Source organism: Pseudopipra pipra, chromosome 15, assembly GCF_036250125.1.
Source record: "Pseudopipra pipra isolate bDixPip1 chromosome 15, bDixPip1.hap1, whole genome shotgun sequence".
Lineage (NCBI taxonomy): Eukaryota > Metazoa > Chordata > Aves > Passeriformes > Pipridae > Pseudopipra > Pseudopipra pipra.
In genome coordinates this window covers 7,920,412-7,935,526 of record NC_087563.1, presented here as the reverse complement: position 1 = coordinate 7,935,526, position 15,115 = coordinate 7,920,412, and the positions used below count along the sequence as shown (strand labels likewise).

At 50.8% G+C, this 15,115-nt stretch overlaps 1 protein-coding gene across 3 annotated transcripts in view; it reads left to right on the top strand.

Annotated features, from left to right (window-relative positions):
- ARHGAP26 (Rho GTPase activating protein 26) overlaps positions 1–15,115 on the top strand; it is a 116,368-nt gene that overhangs the window by 71,497 nt on the left and 29,756 nt on the right. For all 3 annotated transcript variants that reach the window (XM_064671654.1, XM_064671655.1, XM_064671656.1), the window contains exons 18-19: positions 9,065–9,224; positions 12,960–13,098. In XM_064671654.1, coding sequence (XP_064527724.1) covers positions 9,065–9,224; positions 12,960–13,098 — 299 coding nt within the window. The remainder of the gene's footprint in view (positions 1–9,064; positions 9,225–12,959; positions 13,099–15,115) is intronic.

Genomic DNA, 15,115 nt, shown 5'->3' with positions numbered 1-15,115 from the left:
CTTGCTGGAGATGGGAGAGTCCTGTCTGGAGCTCGGCTATCCTGGTTCAGGCTCGTGTCAGTCTCCTGCCGTGCTTTCTTTGCCCATTTTTCCTTTTTCCCTAGTTGGAAATAGGTGGGCTTTAAGGTCCCTTCCAACCCAACCCATTCTGTTGGTTCCATGATTGTATGATTTGTGCTTTGGAGCCAGAGGTGTCAGAGCCTCGTGGGGCACAGCAATACCTTTGGTTTCCCCTTTGCTCTCCTCTACCTCATGTGTTTTGGTGGAGGAGCCGGTGATGCTTCCACAGAGCCCAGACAGCACAGTGTGCCCTGCAGCACTCTGTGCATGCCTTCCCCTTGCCTGCTCTGCCTTCCTTTTACTTCTCTGGTTTTGTTTTTGAGATTCTGCAGAACTAAAAAGAAAAACCACCACAAAAAGCTCTGTAGGTGTTCTCTGGGTTTTTGGGCTTGACTTCCTGTAATGTTTAAATTAGCTATCTGCATCTGTTTCTGCAAATGAACTTTTAACCCCCTCAGCCTGGATTGTCCATGGAGCAGCTGTGTGTGCTGGTAGCTTTTCCTTCCAAGCTTCTCCAAAAGGTCCTTATGTTTTCTGCAGTTTCCCCAGTTTTTGGCTGGAGAGGAATGAGCTCTGGAGCCTACAGCACCTCTCGTTAGGTTCTTTCCGCACAAGACTCATGTCTATAGGTATGATAATGGGGGTCTTGGACTAAAGCTGATGTCACCAACCTGGCATGATGGTTTAGAAGCTCATAATGCAGCACATGCTGGGTTAGCTGTGGAGTTTCTGTGGTTGAACATCTCTGCTGAGCTCCCACTTGATGCCCGGGATCTCCAGGAGCAGCACCAGGCATTTTGCATTCCTCAAGTGTGAATGCTTGTGGGCTTGTGTTTGAACTTGGTGTGGTGGGATAGAGGTTGTTGATAGCACATAATTATATCTGGATTCTTTTTAATTGTTTATCACAGTGAAACTGAAACTGTGTATGGAAACAGATTGAAGTGAGAGTGAGCAAAAGATTTCCAATAACTGGCTGGTCTTTCCCTGGTGGTGTCTGTGCCGTTGCCTCAGACAGAGTGGGATGGAGACATCTTAATGAGCACATCCCTTGACTGCTCTGTATGAATAGACCCAGCACGCGAACCAAACTCAGCAATTTTTAGTCCAATCTTTTTTCAGCACGAGGAAGGAGACCAGAAATCATCAGTGCCAAGATGTCTTTGAGCAACGGTTTTCCCCGTGATCTCCAGCTCACAGAATCACAGAAAAGTTTGGGTTGGGAGGGACCTTTAAAACCATCTTGTTCCAACCTATATGTGTGTGGCAGGGTACACAGGACTGGGGGAATGAGGGATGTTTTCAATCATTGGAAAAGGTGGGACAAGCATTTTTCCTGCTGTTTTTCACCGTGACTTATTCTGCAAAGCTGGTTATTCCTGTATTCTCTTTCTTCTAGAATTGTTGTTCTATGAAATTCAGTATTTTGGAGGAGTGGGCACTAACCTTTCCTTTGTGAAGCAAATGTGCTCCAAAACACCTCTAAGAGGAAAAAAAAAGTCAAACTCCCTCTTTGTTCTCCTTCCCCGTGGCCACTGTACTCGTGTGAACATACAGGTGTGCACCAGGCACCTCCTGCATGTGGCCCCATGACCTGGCTCCAGCTGGGAATGATTCCCTGCAGGGATGGTGGGAGCTGCACTTGCTCACCCCAGTACCAGTTCCTGACAGGAGGCTCCCAGGGAGCCCATTTACTTTGGCTGTTTTCCACGCAGCAGGTTGTAGACTTCGACACAGCGCTTACCGTGGCAGCAGATCTTTCAAAGGATTGTTTGTAACTTATACCTCTCCTTGGGGCTTCATTGCCCTGCTGGCCGTGTGGGTTTCTTATTGCAGTGTGACAGCACCAGCGAGTTCTGTTTTTGAAGGAAAACCTGCCTGTTCAGCAGGGGCTTTGCCGGGGTGCTGGGGCTGGGGATGGCAGTGGCACAGGGGATGGTGTTTGTGGCCGTGGCAGCCCCCATTCCACCCTGTCCCTGGGGTTGTTTAAGGGTGAGACCCCTTTGGCTGCTGTATTTGTGCAGGTGGAAACCACAGTGACATTTAACATCAAGTCGTGGCCGTGCCTGTGGCTTTCACCAGGGTGTCAATGGAAACCTACAGTGCTGCTGATGCTGTGATGAGGTGCAGGGAATGTGCCAGCCCGGCGCCACTCAGCCCTGGGCTGAGGGTCGGTGAGCAGATCCGAGATCCCTCTGAGATCCCCCATCAAGCTCAGCTTGCCCAAAGCCAGAGAGGACAGAGAGGATGGCTTTGGAAACCACATTGGCTTGGTCTGGGAAGCCTGAACCGGAGCAGTGTTGCAGGTCCCTGCGTGTTTTCCTTGCAAGTTGCAGCACGTTTGGAATTCGCACTGATCAGACTCGCTGATACTGAACCTCACATTTGGCCTCGGCATCTTCTCAGTGCAACATGAGCCCTTTTTTTTTTTTCCCTGGGAGTGAACCCAAGCATCCAGCTGTGGCCAGATTCACCCAGGAGAAAAAGAGTCTTGTTGGAGCAAGCCAAAGCACCCAGAATCAGTGCAGGCACAGTTTTGATCCTTGCCTGAGCAGGAAACTCAAGAGCAGTGTGGCTGCTTGCTGAGACCCCTTTAGTCCTCAGTGTTGCCTCTGAAGGTTTTTGCTTTCAGCAAGTTTCCCCTTGTCATTCCCTGGTGATCTGTCCTCCTTCTGGATCCGCTGGCCTCCATCTACATTCCTCAGGCTTGGCTCTCCTCTCCGGAATGGCGGGGCTGGGGAGGGTGCGGAGCTGTGAGCTTGTGGCCTGCGGAGCCTGGGCTGCCAGCAGCAGGGTTTGTCTGTATTCCAGATGTTCCCAATTCCCACAGATGTGGCTGACTGAGCCCAATGACCTCCTGCCACTCCAGACTCCTCTGGCCCTTGCAGAGCTCCCTGCATCCAAGAGCAGCCCAAAGAGTGCAGTCATGTCCAGAGCCTCAAGAGCAGGATAAAGAGGCGGTTGTGCAATTTGGAAGTGTGGCAGTTCTGTGCTTGTGTGCTCCAGCTTGGGAATCATGGAATCATGAATGTTGGAAAAACTCTCTAAGGTCATTGAGTCCAGCCGTTACCCCAGCACTGCCAAGGCCACCACTAACCCATGTCCCAGGTGCCTTTGGAACATGAGATGAAGCAGAGCTGGCCAGGCTCCTTTGGGGTGCTACACTCCTTGGTTCTCCAGGGCTGTCTCCCAGCAGCCACTGCAGACCAGTGTCCCTGTCACCTCCTATGATGCACATAGCCTTTTTAGGAATGGTTTAGGAATGTGTGATTGACCAGTTTAGCTGCCTGGGACACCAGCGGACGCTGCTACAGGTGGAATTGCACGGGTGGTTTCACCAGCTCTGCGCTGGGCACCGTGGTCACAACACGCCTGCAATAAACACCTACTGCATTCCTGGCCGTTGGACATGTTCCCAAGGCTGGGAGACCCACCGTAGGTTTGAGCAAGAATGAGTCATCCCCAGGGAGCTGCAGGGCCACCATCTCCTGGGACACAACTCTGCCAGCCCCTCGGAGAGGGGTGAAGCCGAGTGGGGGCCAGCCCAGTCCCTCAGCTGCTCTCCACCGACACACTCATACGCTGCAGCCCAATTAAACTCAATAATGTGCAGGGATGAGTTAAATGCACCCAGGAACATTTCCCAGAACTCATTAGATTGTATCTGATAAATACCAGCAATTGTGTGCGCTCACAGCCGCCTCTGTCCGTCCGTCCATTCCTGGGTGAGATCCAGATTAAATGGCTGGAAGTGGGGGCAACTGGGAGCAGGGAGCTGTGGGTTTCCACCTGGACAAAGCTTGGCTGTGCTGAGCCTCCCCGAGCATGGGCTGTGCTGCCCCAGGAGGGATTTCTGGATCGTGTCCAGAGACAGGCAGCAGAGCTGGGGAAGGGTCTAGAGCACCAGGAGCAGCTGAGGGGCCTGAGGGAGGCTCAACCTGCAGAAAAGGAGGGTCAGGGAGGACCTTCTCATGCTCTACAACTCCCTGACAGGAGGATGGAACAAGGTGAAGGTCTGGTCTTTTCTCGGATAACAAGCAACAGGACAAGAGGAAATGGCCTCAAGTCGTGCCAGAGGAGTTTTGGGTTGGATATTAGGGAAATTTCCCTCATGGAAAGGATCGTCCAGCCCTGGCACAGGCTGCCCAGAGCAGTGGTGGAGTCACCATCCCTGGAGGGATTTAAAAGCCATGTAGATGTGGCACTTGGGCACACGGGTTAGTGGCGGCCTTGGCAGTGCTGGGGGAATGGCTGGGCTCAATGATCTTGGAGAGCTTTTCCCACCTGAATGATTTCATGATACTATGATTCTTTGGATGAACTGGGTGGGAACTTAGCTGCTGCCCTGGTGGGCTCTCACTAGCATGGGGTAAGTGCAGTTCTACCATGCACCAACAGCCCACCCAGGATGGTGGATCCACAGACCCCCCTCAGATCCCAGCGTGCTGCCTGCACTCCCTCTGCTTTTTACCTCTCATGCACATCCAGAGTCAAAGGTGAGTGTTTAATTTCTGTCAAACTACCCAGAGCAGCCTAAATAATTTTGGGAATTGCTGGCCTCTGCGTGACTGGCTTTTCACATTAAACAGCTCTCTTGGTGATGGCAGACAGGAGATGGATTTTTACCTGTAGCAATAGGAATTAGCTGCATTATTTTCCATCCTCTAAGGACTTGCTAGGCCAGCCACAACAAGCACTTTGTTTTCAAAGGTTTGTCCCAGGCATGGAAATAGAAACACTCCAGACTTTGCCTTTGTTCCCTTCAAATGGTTGTTTGCTCAGAGATTTTGTTCTGAATCAGGGAAGATATTTGAACTAATAATGGCACTTTGGGCTGATATGCAGATACATGTATTTTATATATAAAATACATACACAAAAAATTTTATATATATATAATTTTATACACATATATAAAATACATGCACAAAGTATGTATTCCAGACACAGGAAACAGGAGTTCTGTGGGGAGCAGAGCCGGGTGCCCTCGTGGCATCCACTGGAGCAGCCCCCATGGAGCTCTGTGGCTCTTGGTGCCCAGTGTGCTGGGCAGGGGCTTGGACTGTGTCCACCAGTGTCAAGTGATCCCACTGGTGCCAGGTCAGAGCCCAGAAGTCTCATGCTGGTCCATTTTTTGTTGTCCTGGGCCCTGTGCATGATGTTCAGCTGCAGTGCTGGCTCTTACTGGGAGGACTGGAAGCACCTGTGTAGTTTGCTGGAGAAGCAAATGAATTCTTTAACTGGGTCTTAGTGAAAGTGAGTCTGAGCCATTGAGCAGGGTGAAAAGACCAAATTCATTAATCTTGGTAAGAGGAGTGAGGGCCCACGCTGTGCTGCCTGCCCATGGCACCCGCTGCCATTCTCCTCTCCTACATAGTGCCGACCGCGAGCCAGCGCAGCCAGGGAATATTTACTGCTCCTGCGCTTTCCCTGCGCTGAACCTTGGCTACCAATTACCCTGTATTAAATTGTGTTTGGTCATGGCAGTGATTATACGGTATCCAGGCAACCTGGGCATAATCTAATTTAACACACAACATGGATTTACTCCGCTCCTGTTCTCCTTTGTTTTGCTGAAAGTGAGTGTAAAGTGAGCGGCGTCCACAGGCACCCTGGGGAATGACCTGCTGGGATGGAGCTCCCACAGGAGCGCTGGGCTCCTGGCCCGGGGTGTCCCGGGCTTGGTCTCGGTGCCATTGGCTGGGTGCTGGCAGCATCCAGCACAGCTCCTGGGTCAGCACCAAGTGGGTCAGGCCCTCATGGAGCTGTGCATTGGTGAGGCACTGCTGAGTGCAGATATTTCCATGGCCAAGGACTGTCCCACACTGCCAGGCTGATCTCCCACTGATCCTGGAGGGAGGCATGTGGGAAGCATCATGTGTTGAGAGGAGGAGGCACAGCCCAGAGTCCAAAAGCCAGCGGTAGTTTGGCCCGTTGGGAGCCCCAAGCAGGAGTGAAGAGGTTCTGCACATTCCTCCATTAGTTGTTGCTTCTTCCCTGTGCTGGATGTGACTCCTCCAAAGTGGGTATGGAGAGGGAGTGGGAAAAGGACCTATCAAAGTTAATGTTAGTGCAGTTCTTTCAAAGTGCACTGAGGACCGGAAAGAAATAGCAGGTTAAAAGGAAAATACAGTGAATGCTTGGAAACCTTCTAAAGGGCAGCTCAGGAATGGCACTGCCAGTCCCTGCTGAACAGCCCCGGCATTAAGCTCACTTTGGGCTGAGAACACCCCATCTTTAGAAACTGTGGCATTATTTCCTAGTACAAAAGATGATGAAGAGGTATAATTTAGAGTAAATTATCCTGTGGGTAATGGTTGTGGAATTTGAAGGATGTGAAAGGTGAATCATGTTTTGGAGCACAGCTGTGGTGACCCAGTGTGGGGAAGGCTATTGCTGGAAAAGTACCCAGGATGCAGATCAGTTCATGTGCCACTAAAGTTTATTCCAGAAAGGAGCCAGATTGCATAGCTGCAGAATGGCTCCCACACTTCCAGAGGCAAAATAAAACACAGTGGAGTTTGGTGATGGAGGCAAGGGGCCACCCGTGTGGACATTGCTAGGGCAGGTCCATGGCTGGTGCTGCAGGATCATGTCCTGCCTGGGAAGCCATTAATAGCTCAGTCTGAAATAATTACCAGGGCCACGCACAGCTGCCTCACCGTAATGAGCTGGTGACAGTGCAATTTATTAGAGTGATGTAGGACATGGTAACGGTAATGAGAAATGGAGGGACCTAATTTTGTATGACTTAGATCAATTAGATTGTTTTTTTTAATAAATGAACATTGTTTTACTAACCGCAGAAGATCACTAAAATTATTATTTTATTAGTACTTTTCAAAGCCATTTGAATTGCAGCTGTGTTTTTCCAAATCGAGTTAGGAGCACGTGAATGTGTGTTTGAAATGTAGATGTTGCAATGTGAAAATGTCTTTGGGGTTTGTAAGTGTCTTGGTGAGGAGATGGGTGGGAGTGAGGGGAAGGTTTGAATCCTCGTAGAAGTATTATGTAGCATATAATATTTCTTGCTGGACTTCTGCCTTTCTCTCTGTTGCATGGGGTTGTGACTCCCTAAGGAAAGTTTGCTCCCCCTCTCCCGGCCCTGCGGGTCACGGTGGGTGGTACCAGTGTTGCAGTGCACGGCTTGGTGTGCTCTTGGCTGTGGTGAGGATGGGGATGGGGATGGGGAGAGGCTCCGTGCCCATCTGGGGATGGGAATGTCCAGCCTGGATGGGATGACAGCAGCCCTGTGGGCAGCACATCATCTCAGCACTGGCAAGGTTGTCATCTCTGTGCTGGAGCCCGTTTCCAGGGCAGCCCATCTCCCACAGCGTTTACTGACACTGGAGATTTCCCGCACGTTTGTGATAAAATATTCAGAGCTTCCTGACAGTGGGGGGAGTTACGGGTAAGAGGGAGGTTCCACCAGCTCCTGAGGGGCTTTGGCCAGGACCTCCCACCTTTAACCGCAGACTCGGTGGAGGTGACAGCTCTGCCTGTTCTCCAGGGATGTAACATGCACTGAAGTGAGGCTTCTTGCCTGGGCAGTAAGTAGGGCTGATGCTGCTGTTGGGAGAAGCTAGGCCAGCAGCACTGAGAGCCCTACTCTGTGCTGAGGTCCCCATCTGCTGCCTGAGGAGCTGTATATAGAGATGAGGAATGAGTTCTTTCTGGTTCAAGTGAGATTTGGATGGAAAAGGATGGAAAGCATCTTTTCTTTTAAGCCAGCCTGTGCTTACAGTGTGCTGAAATACACTGAGTATGCCCACAAATATCTTGGCCCCAAGATCAATAGTAAAAGCTCGTGGCAATGAATTTTTGGGGCAGTCCAGCCTCACTCTGTGCTCCTCCACTGCATTTATCCATGGAAACAGGAGAGAAAGAGTGAAGGGAAAAGACACTAAAATGCCCTTAGGCTAAAACCGTGTGAGCACACAGCCTGAAGCTGCCGTGTTTCCTGGTTGAAGAGGTGAGGAGAAAACCACAAGAAAGACTCGGGGAGACGGGGCTGCAGGGCTGCGCCCGCAGGTCCCGGCTGCGCCGCCCGCACGCGTGTCCCCGTGTGACTCAGCAGATTCCATGGCACCCAGCGAGTTCTGTCCATGCCACAACCATGCTTGTGCCACGGAGCAGCCGAGCACCTGGTCCCTGGCATCCATGGTCTGACATGGATGGGGGCTGCTGGGCTGCCTCCTGCATGCAGTGCAGTGCACAGTATCCTCGGGGTGAGACAGAGCGTAGGACATGCCCCATTGGGGCTGATGGGGATTTGCATCACTAAGACCAGGGACCAACTGGAGCTGCTCCAAGTTAACCCCTCAAACACACCGTGGCACGTCCTCAGCATGAGCTGCTTCACTTCTCTGAACTGGTTTGTGCCCTCGTGAACAAAAAAGAGATGGAGGTGGCAGGGAGGAAGCTCGAATATTGGTGGGTCCCTGGGTGAGCGGATGCTCATCTCTGGTGGGTTCCTCAGCAGGATGGAGAAGGGCAGATGTGGGCCATGGGGATCTGGGGGTAAAGACCCATCGTCACCTCCCAGCCAGTCTGGATGACCTGAATGGGGCTGACCTCTGGTGCAGCCCAGCGCTGGAATGGCTGAGAAGGAATTGGCCTTTGGAACATATGAGGTCACTCATTGAGTTGGAGAGCAGCGTGTGTCAGAGGTCCAACAATTTGTTTTCAGAAGGGTTTTAAGCATTAATGATTCAAGATGTTTTCCTGGGAGTGGTTTGCAGCATGAGGCTCGGTGGCCGGTGCGGGGTTGGGGTTTTGTGGGATTAGTCAATTCATGGAGGCTGAAAGGTCTCCAGGAACACAACAGTTAAATTTGTACTTTTCCACATGGCTGAGCCTTCAAGGAGCTCACCAGGAGCGTAAAAAATGTAAACAGGGTTGTAAGCCTTGTGCCAGCCACGAGTCAGGGAGAGCAGAGAGGGGGTTCCCTGCGGATTAGTTCTATCACCTACTTCATTTTCTTTCTCTTTTTGTTTTTTCTCAGAGTTGCAGATAATCACAAGCAGAACCTGATGACTGTTGCTAATCTGGGTGTGGTGTTTGGGCCGACGCTGCTTCGACCTCAAGAGGAAACAGTCGCTGCCATTATGGACATCAAATTCCAGAACATCGTGATTGAAATTTTAATAGAAAACCATGAGAAGGTAATGGCTTCCCTGGCTTCTTTCAGTGTCAATTATTTATGGGAAGGAATTGGTCTCTCTTTCCCAATGGGAGGCCCCTCTCCCAGGGCCTCCCTCATTCCCTATAACCAGCAGCACTGGCGGCTTTGCTGCAGGTGGGGGGGCTGTGCCAGGGAAGGGACAGCTGGCACCTCCCTGGCACTGTCACTAGTGAGGGACACAGCTCAGGAGAGGGCACAGAGGTGCCAAAATTGCCTGTTCCTGGGCTGCAGTTGGGTAACCAAGCTGTTCCTGGCATCTCAGTATGAGTCAGCATGTCTGTGTCTCCATCACAGAAATCCCCTTTCTCCCCCTTTTCCACTGTTTAGTAGGAATTTGTCCTTGGTTTCAAGAGAGATGAGCACTAAAGGAAGCTAGTGCAAGATGTACACCTTGGCTGGCTCCTGCTTTGCTGACTAAATCTGGGTTTATCAAGTACTGGCTTTATCCATAGCATTGATCTCCTGAATCCTGATGCATTTGTGTTTGTTGGCCATGAGGATGTTGTTTGTCAGTGGAGCAGTGGTGGCTCGGTGGGGCCATCGTGCTGGCTGTCCCTCCCAGTTGACTGCATGGGGTGACTGCATGTGCTAAAATATACCATTTTCTTCTGAATTCATCCAGTTCCATGATTATGCTCTTTTGTTAGTCTGGTTTTGGTTGGAAAGAAGTAACTAATTTGTGCTGCAAAGGTAGAAGTAGAGACCAGCTTGCCCTGACCAGGGTGGTGGTGCAGGGTGGCATCACAGCTGTCACATGGGGCTTTGCTCACAGGCGTCTTGGGGGACATCTTGGACAGGTTTGTCATGTGTTCACATGCAAGGCTGAACCTCTGCTCTGTGTGGTGTGGGCAGCAGTCCTGGGGCACAGCTGCATGGGGCTGCAGTGGGGCCTCAAACATGCAGCCAGTGGGGTCAGGGAGACAGGATCTCTGATTCTTGGAGATATTGCTTCTGTGGGCACAGAAAGGCTGTGGTATTGGTTTGGGATGGAGGAGCTCAGGCATGTTCTCCTCAGGAAGATCCCTATGCATCAAGGTGTTACAGCCCTTGCATTTGTCTTTAAATTACAGCTGCCATTGGGAACTGCTGCCCTTTGGGCCATCTCCCATGAGTCTGACACCAGATCCTCTGGAAATGTGGAATAACCTTGGGATGGGAGTAGGATTAGGGCTTGGAGAGGAAGGGACGATGGCTCTGTTTGCCTGCCAGGTGTTGCAATGGAGCAAAGAGGAGCCTAAGGAAGCTGAGCAGGAGCCACATGCCCTGCTCTGCTGCCCAGCACTTCCTAATGAACCCCAATGCCACTTTCCTTAACAGGATTTATCCATGAGCGATTCTCAGCCTTTCCTCCATGTGCTTGTGACTACAACACATTTATGTATTATAAAAGATATCCTAATTCTCTGAAATGCCTCCTGTGCTGCCCACACCTCTCCCTGCCTCCACAAGAGCAGCTGGAGAGCCTGTGTTGAGGGTGCAGTGCAGGCCATCGGCTTTTTGGGCTGACTGGGGGCTTTAACAGAAAAGCAAAGTTATGGTAAGATCTCAGTGCTGAAGGTTTTAGCAAAATAGTTTCATAATGATGTTCCAGCTGCATTTGAAATGAGGCTGCTTTTAGTCACTGAGTTCCTCACTGAAGAGCATTTGTATCTTCTCTTGTTATAAAAGACCAAAAAAACCCCCAAAAACCTGAAACAGAAACCTGGAAGTTTATTTTCAAGTGTGCTGTGGGAATTGTTGTGTAAAATGCAATTCATAAATCAATGCTTTTATCTTGCCTGTTTTATATATTTCATTATATTTCCCAAGGTGAATTTATTACTGAAAAGCAATTTGAAAGCAGGAGCACATTAAAGCAGGCAGTGGCCGTGCTGGCTGTGGGGAGTGGAGCCCAGGGCAGGCAGGGTGCCCTGGGACTGATTTCAGCCCCTGTGCTGAGGATCCTGCCTCCCAGGAGCTGTATTTAGCCTGCTGAGCACAGGGCTCATGGTGGGGTCCCAGAGCCAGGGAAGGCACCTGAAGCATGTGCAGCTGTGTGAGCCACGAATAGCCTGGCTAACTGGGACTGTGGGATGTACTGGGCAGGGCTGGTGAGGTGCTAGGGTGGGCTGGTGAGCTGCTGGGGGCTGGGGAGGGCTGGTAGGATGCAGAGAACATGGTGCATCATCCATGCAAGAGGCTGGGGAGACACTGGCCCCCAGACTCCAATGGGGAGACTGGGAACCAGCCATTGTGGAGTGGGAATGGCCGTGGGCAGGCGTGTGGTGTGACAACATTTGGTGCTTCTTGCAGAGAGTGTGACTGGGGTAGCCTCTCTCTCCACTAATCCCTGAGCCCATGAGGAATGTGTGAATGAGCACTGCAGAGCTCCCCAGGAAGGGCTCCATGATCTCTCCATCTGTCCCACTGTGCAGTCAGATCCAAGCGCTCACCGGGCCATTGCCGGGTCCTGCTGCACATGCAGGAGCTGGACACAGGGATTCAGCTCCAATTCCTGTGCCTCACCCCAGCTGCTGGCTTCAGGGCTGATCCCGAGCCCAGACAGGGAGTCCCTATGGATAGAGAGGCTGGGAGCAATGTCCTCAGAAAGACCAGGGAGGGATGTCCTTGGCCATGTGGTGCTCGATCCACTGGGAGCGAGTCATCAGCTCCTCTCGAGGGCCAAGCGCTGCCCTTCCCGCTGCCCTTCCCACTGTCCCTGTGCACTTTCGGGAGGGACAGGACATTGATATTTTTGTCTGAGGCGTCCTGGCACTTTATCAGGGATTTGTAGGAATCATCGTGGAGGGCTGGTGTGTGTGTGTGAAGATGATGTTGTTGTTTCATGAAACAAACCCGTTAACTGCTGGCAGCGGCTCTGCTCGCTGGTGGCATGTGATGGCCACTGGAGAGGGCTGATGGTGACCATGATAATGGCTGTTGGTGACCGTGACCATGGCTGTTGGTGGCCACTGTGATGGCTCCCAGTGACTGTGGCAACAGCCTTGTGCTCCAGAGGAGCCACCCCATGCTGCGGTGGGCAGTGAGCTGTGTCAAAATGCAGTTTTCCTGTTGGGAACCCCTGTCCGTGCTGGTTGACTGTCTGGCCGGGGCAGGTAGAGCAGGAAAGACACTGAGGGATGGGGTTTAATGAGCTCTAGCAATGAAGTGAGACCTTGAGAGAGCTGGTATGGAGGCTGCTGTTGTCTGAGCCTGGGGATCCAGAAGCGGAACAATAAATAACCAAATATCAACAACCAACAAAACTGCTTCTCTTTGGGTTCATGCAGTTTTAAAATTCCATCCCCTTGAGAAAAATGTGATTACTCAGTTTTCTGACAGCTGTGGCTGAAAGTTGCAAAGACTTTCCCAAGCTGGCCTGCAGGCGTGGGAGCGTGGGCGCCGAGGCTGCGCTGCAGGGGACATGGGGAGAGTGATGGCTGGTCTGTCCGGGACACTCGCCATCATCTGCAACCCCAAAAATTCAGCAGAGTGCCAGAGTGTCAGGGTTCTTCCCATCCTGCAATGTGCATCTTGGGTGAAAAATAGAGGAGTGCAGACAGAGCAGGAATGTAGAATTTAGGAAATTCTACCTAAAATATTGCCCTGTTGAACACATGTCTTCCTCAGAGGCTGCGCTGCAGGGTGGTTGTAGAGTGGTGCAGCCCAGGCAGGTGGGCAGCTGTCTTGTTCGAAGGATGATGCCAGAGAACAACTTGTTTATTATTTTTAACAGATATTTAACACGGTGCCAGAGACTCCGGCGTCGAACTCACAGCTGCTGTTATCCCGCAAGAAGAGCATGGACTCGAAGCCTCCCTCCTGCAGCGAGCGGCCGCTGACGCTCTTCCACACGCCCCAGCCCAACGAGAAGCGTAAGTGCCCAGCCGCCCTCTCAGCCCTCCATATTTGCCCTAATCATGCCTAACAGATTGTCATTCCCATGCCATTCCCATGCAGTTCTACTGCTGTCAGTGGAAGAGATGATTCCATAACAGGGTCAGGCTTCGGTTTCCTCCGCTGTTGCATCAGTGGGGAGTTTGAAGCTCTCCTGGCATCTGAGCCCTTAACCAGGGCTCGACACAAGGCTGCTGTAGCACGGGATAAAGTGTTGCTGTCCCTTCCCCACCTGACTGGCCCCTGCGTGTTCCCCTTCTCATGTTCCTCGCCCCCATCATCGCTGTCATCAGCTGCCGGGACACGGGTGCCACACCTGTGCCGAGGGTGGCCACCCGCCGACATCCCCACAGGGCAACCCTTTTGGGATGCCCTCAGGCACTTTGCCTTTTACAGACAGGAAAACTTGGCCAGGAGGTTTGGCATTTTCCTGAGGATTATGTACCATGGCAGTTTAAAAATGTTGGAGCTCATCTTTCCATTTCTGTCACTAATTGATGCTCCAGATAGCTGGGTGAAAGAGCCAAGGCCCCATCCCTGCTCATGGAGTGGCAGAAATGTGTCTGCTCAGGCTGTGGCTTCGCGTTACAGCATAAACCCAGTTCCCAGCTCTCTGGTTCATCCAGGCCATGTGTTCCTGGAACCAACTGGGAGCTCTCCCAGTTTGATCAAAAAGCAAGAGAGTGCCCTGGTGAGCAGAACAAGCACACATGGAGCAAGGAGCAGGGGAGGGCTGGAGATAACCCATCTTCCCAGGGTGGACAGAGTGGTCGCTGTGGACTTTGCTGACTCTCAAAACATGTGGGTTTGTCTGATTGAGTTACTGTTAATTACCAGCCACTGTCATTTCGGAGGGTGTCGAAACAATCCGTGTGAGTTTGAGGAAGCAGCGGTGGCACCAGAGCGTGCTCTGGGAATGGTGTAGCACAGCTGTCGGGGGAGCCTCAAATATCAAAAGTTCCTTTTGAAAAATTCAGTCCTAGTGATTTATTTTCTGCTAACTAAGCAGTTACTTGTCACACTCCAGGGTCAATGGGCTGCTGGAGCCCTTGTGTGCCATCCTCCCCATGCCTGGAAGAGGAACTGAGCTCATGTGTTTATTTCTGCATTTATTTATTCCCAAATGAAGCAATGTTTTCCCAGTTTTCCTCCTGTATCTTTGGGAAGCCACTACCATTTTATTCAGTGTTTGCCATCCCTGCTACACGTCACTTGAGGAATAATATGAGGTTTCTTTTTTCTTAATTTCTTCTTCCTTTCTTACTCCTTTCTTTTTCTTCCTTTCTTCTTTGTTTTGTTTCTAACTGGTCCAGAGATGGGCCAAGGCTCAAAGTCAGGCTGAAGCACGAGGGCTTGGGCAGCAGCTCAAACACAACTGAGCACCACAGAAATTGAAAGTTGAAAATTGAAGCTAGAAACGTTCAAAAGGGGAACAAGGTGCACATTTTTTAAGACTGAGAATAATTTTACCATAAGAAGTGAAGTGGGACAGTGGATTTTCCATTACTTGAAATTTGTTTATCGAAGTCCAATATCTTTGTAAAATTTTCACTAGAATTCATCATACAAAGCTGTGTGTAAGTCGAAAATTATCATGTTCAACAGACAGGGTAATGCAAGAGAGTGGATTAGATCATTATGTTTAATCTATGATTATAGTGATTATTTTGTTGTTAAACATTCCCATTTTTGCCCACAACTGACCCAGGGGGGTCTCAGAGAGAAGTTGCAGGTTTGGTTTATTAACAGAAGCTCTTGCTCTTCTTCTTCTTTGCAAAGTGGCTCTTCTCCCTTCTGCACTCTGGAAGTGCTCTTTAGCTGAAAGGCAGTTCTGCTCTTGTAGCTGTAAGACCCAATTAAACCTCCCAGCAAAGAATCCTTCACATAAGCATTTAAAAACATGAAGCAAAACACAGTTTCAGCCTTTTAAAAAGGAGGAAATAAAATAAAGCAGGAGTTTCAGATTCTGCCATTCATCTCCCTTCCCCTTTAGCT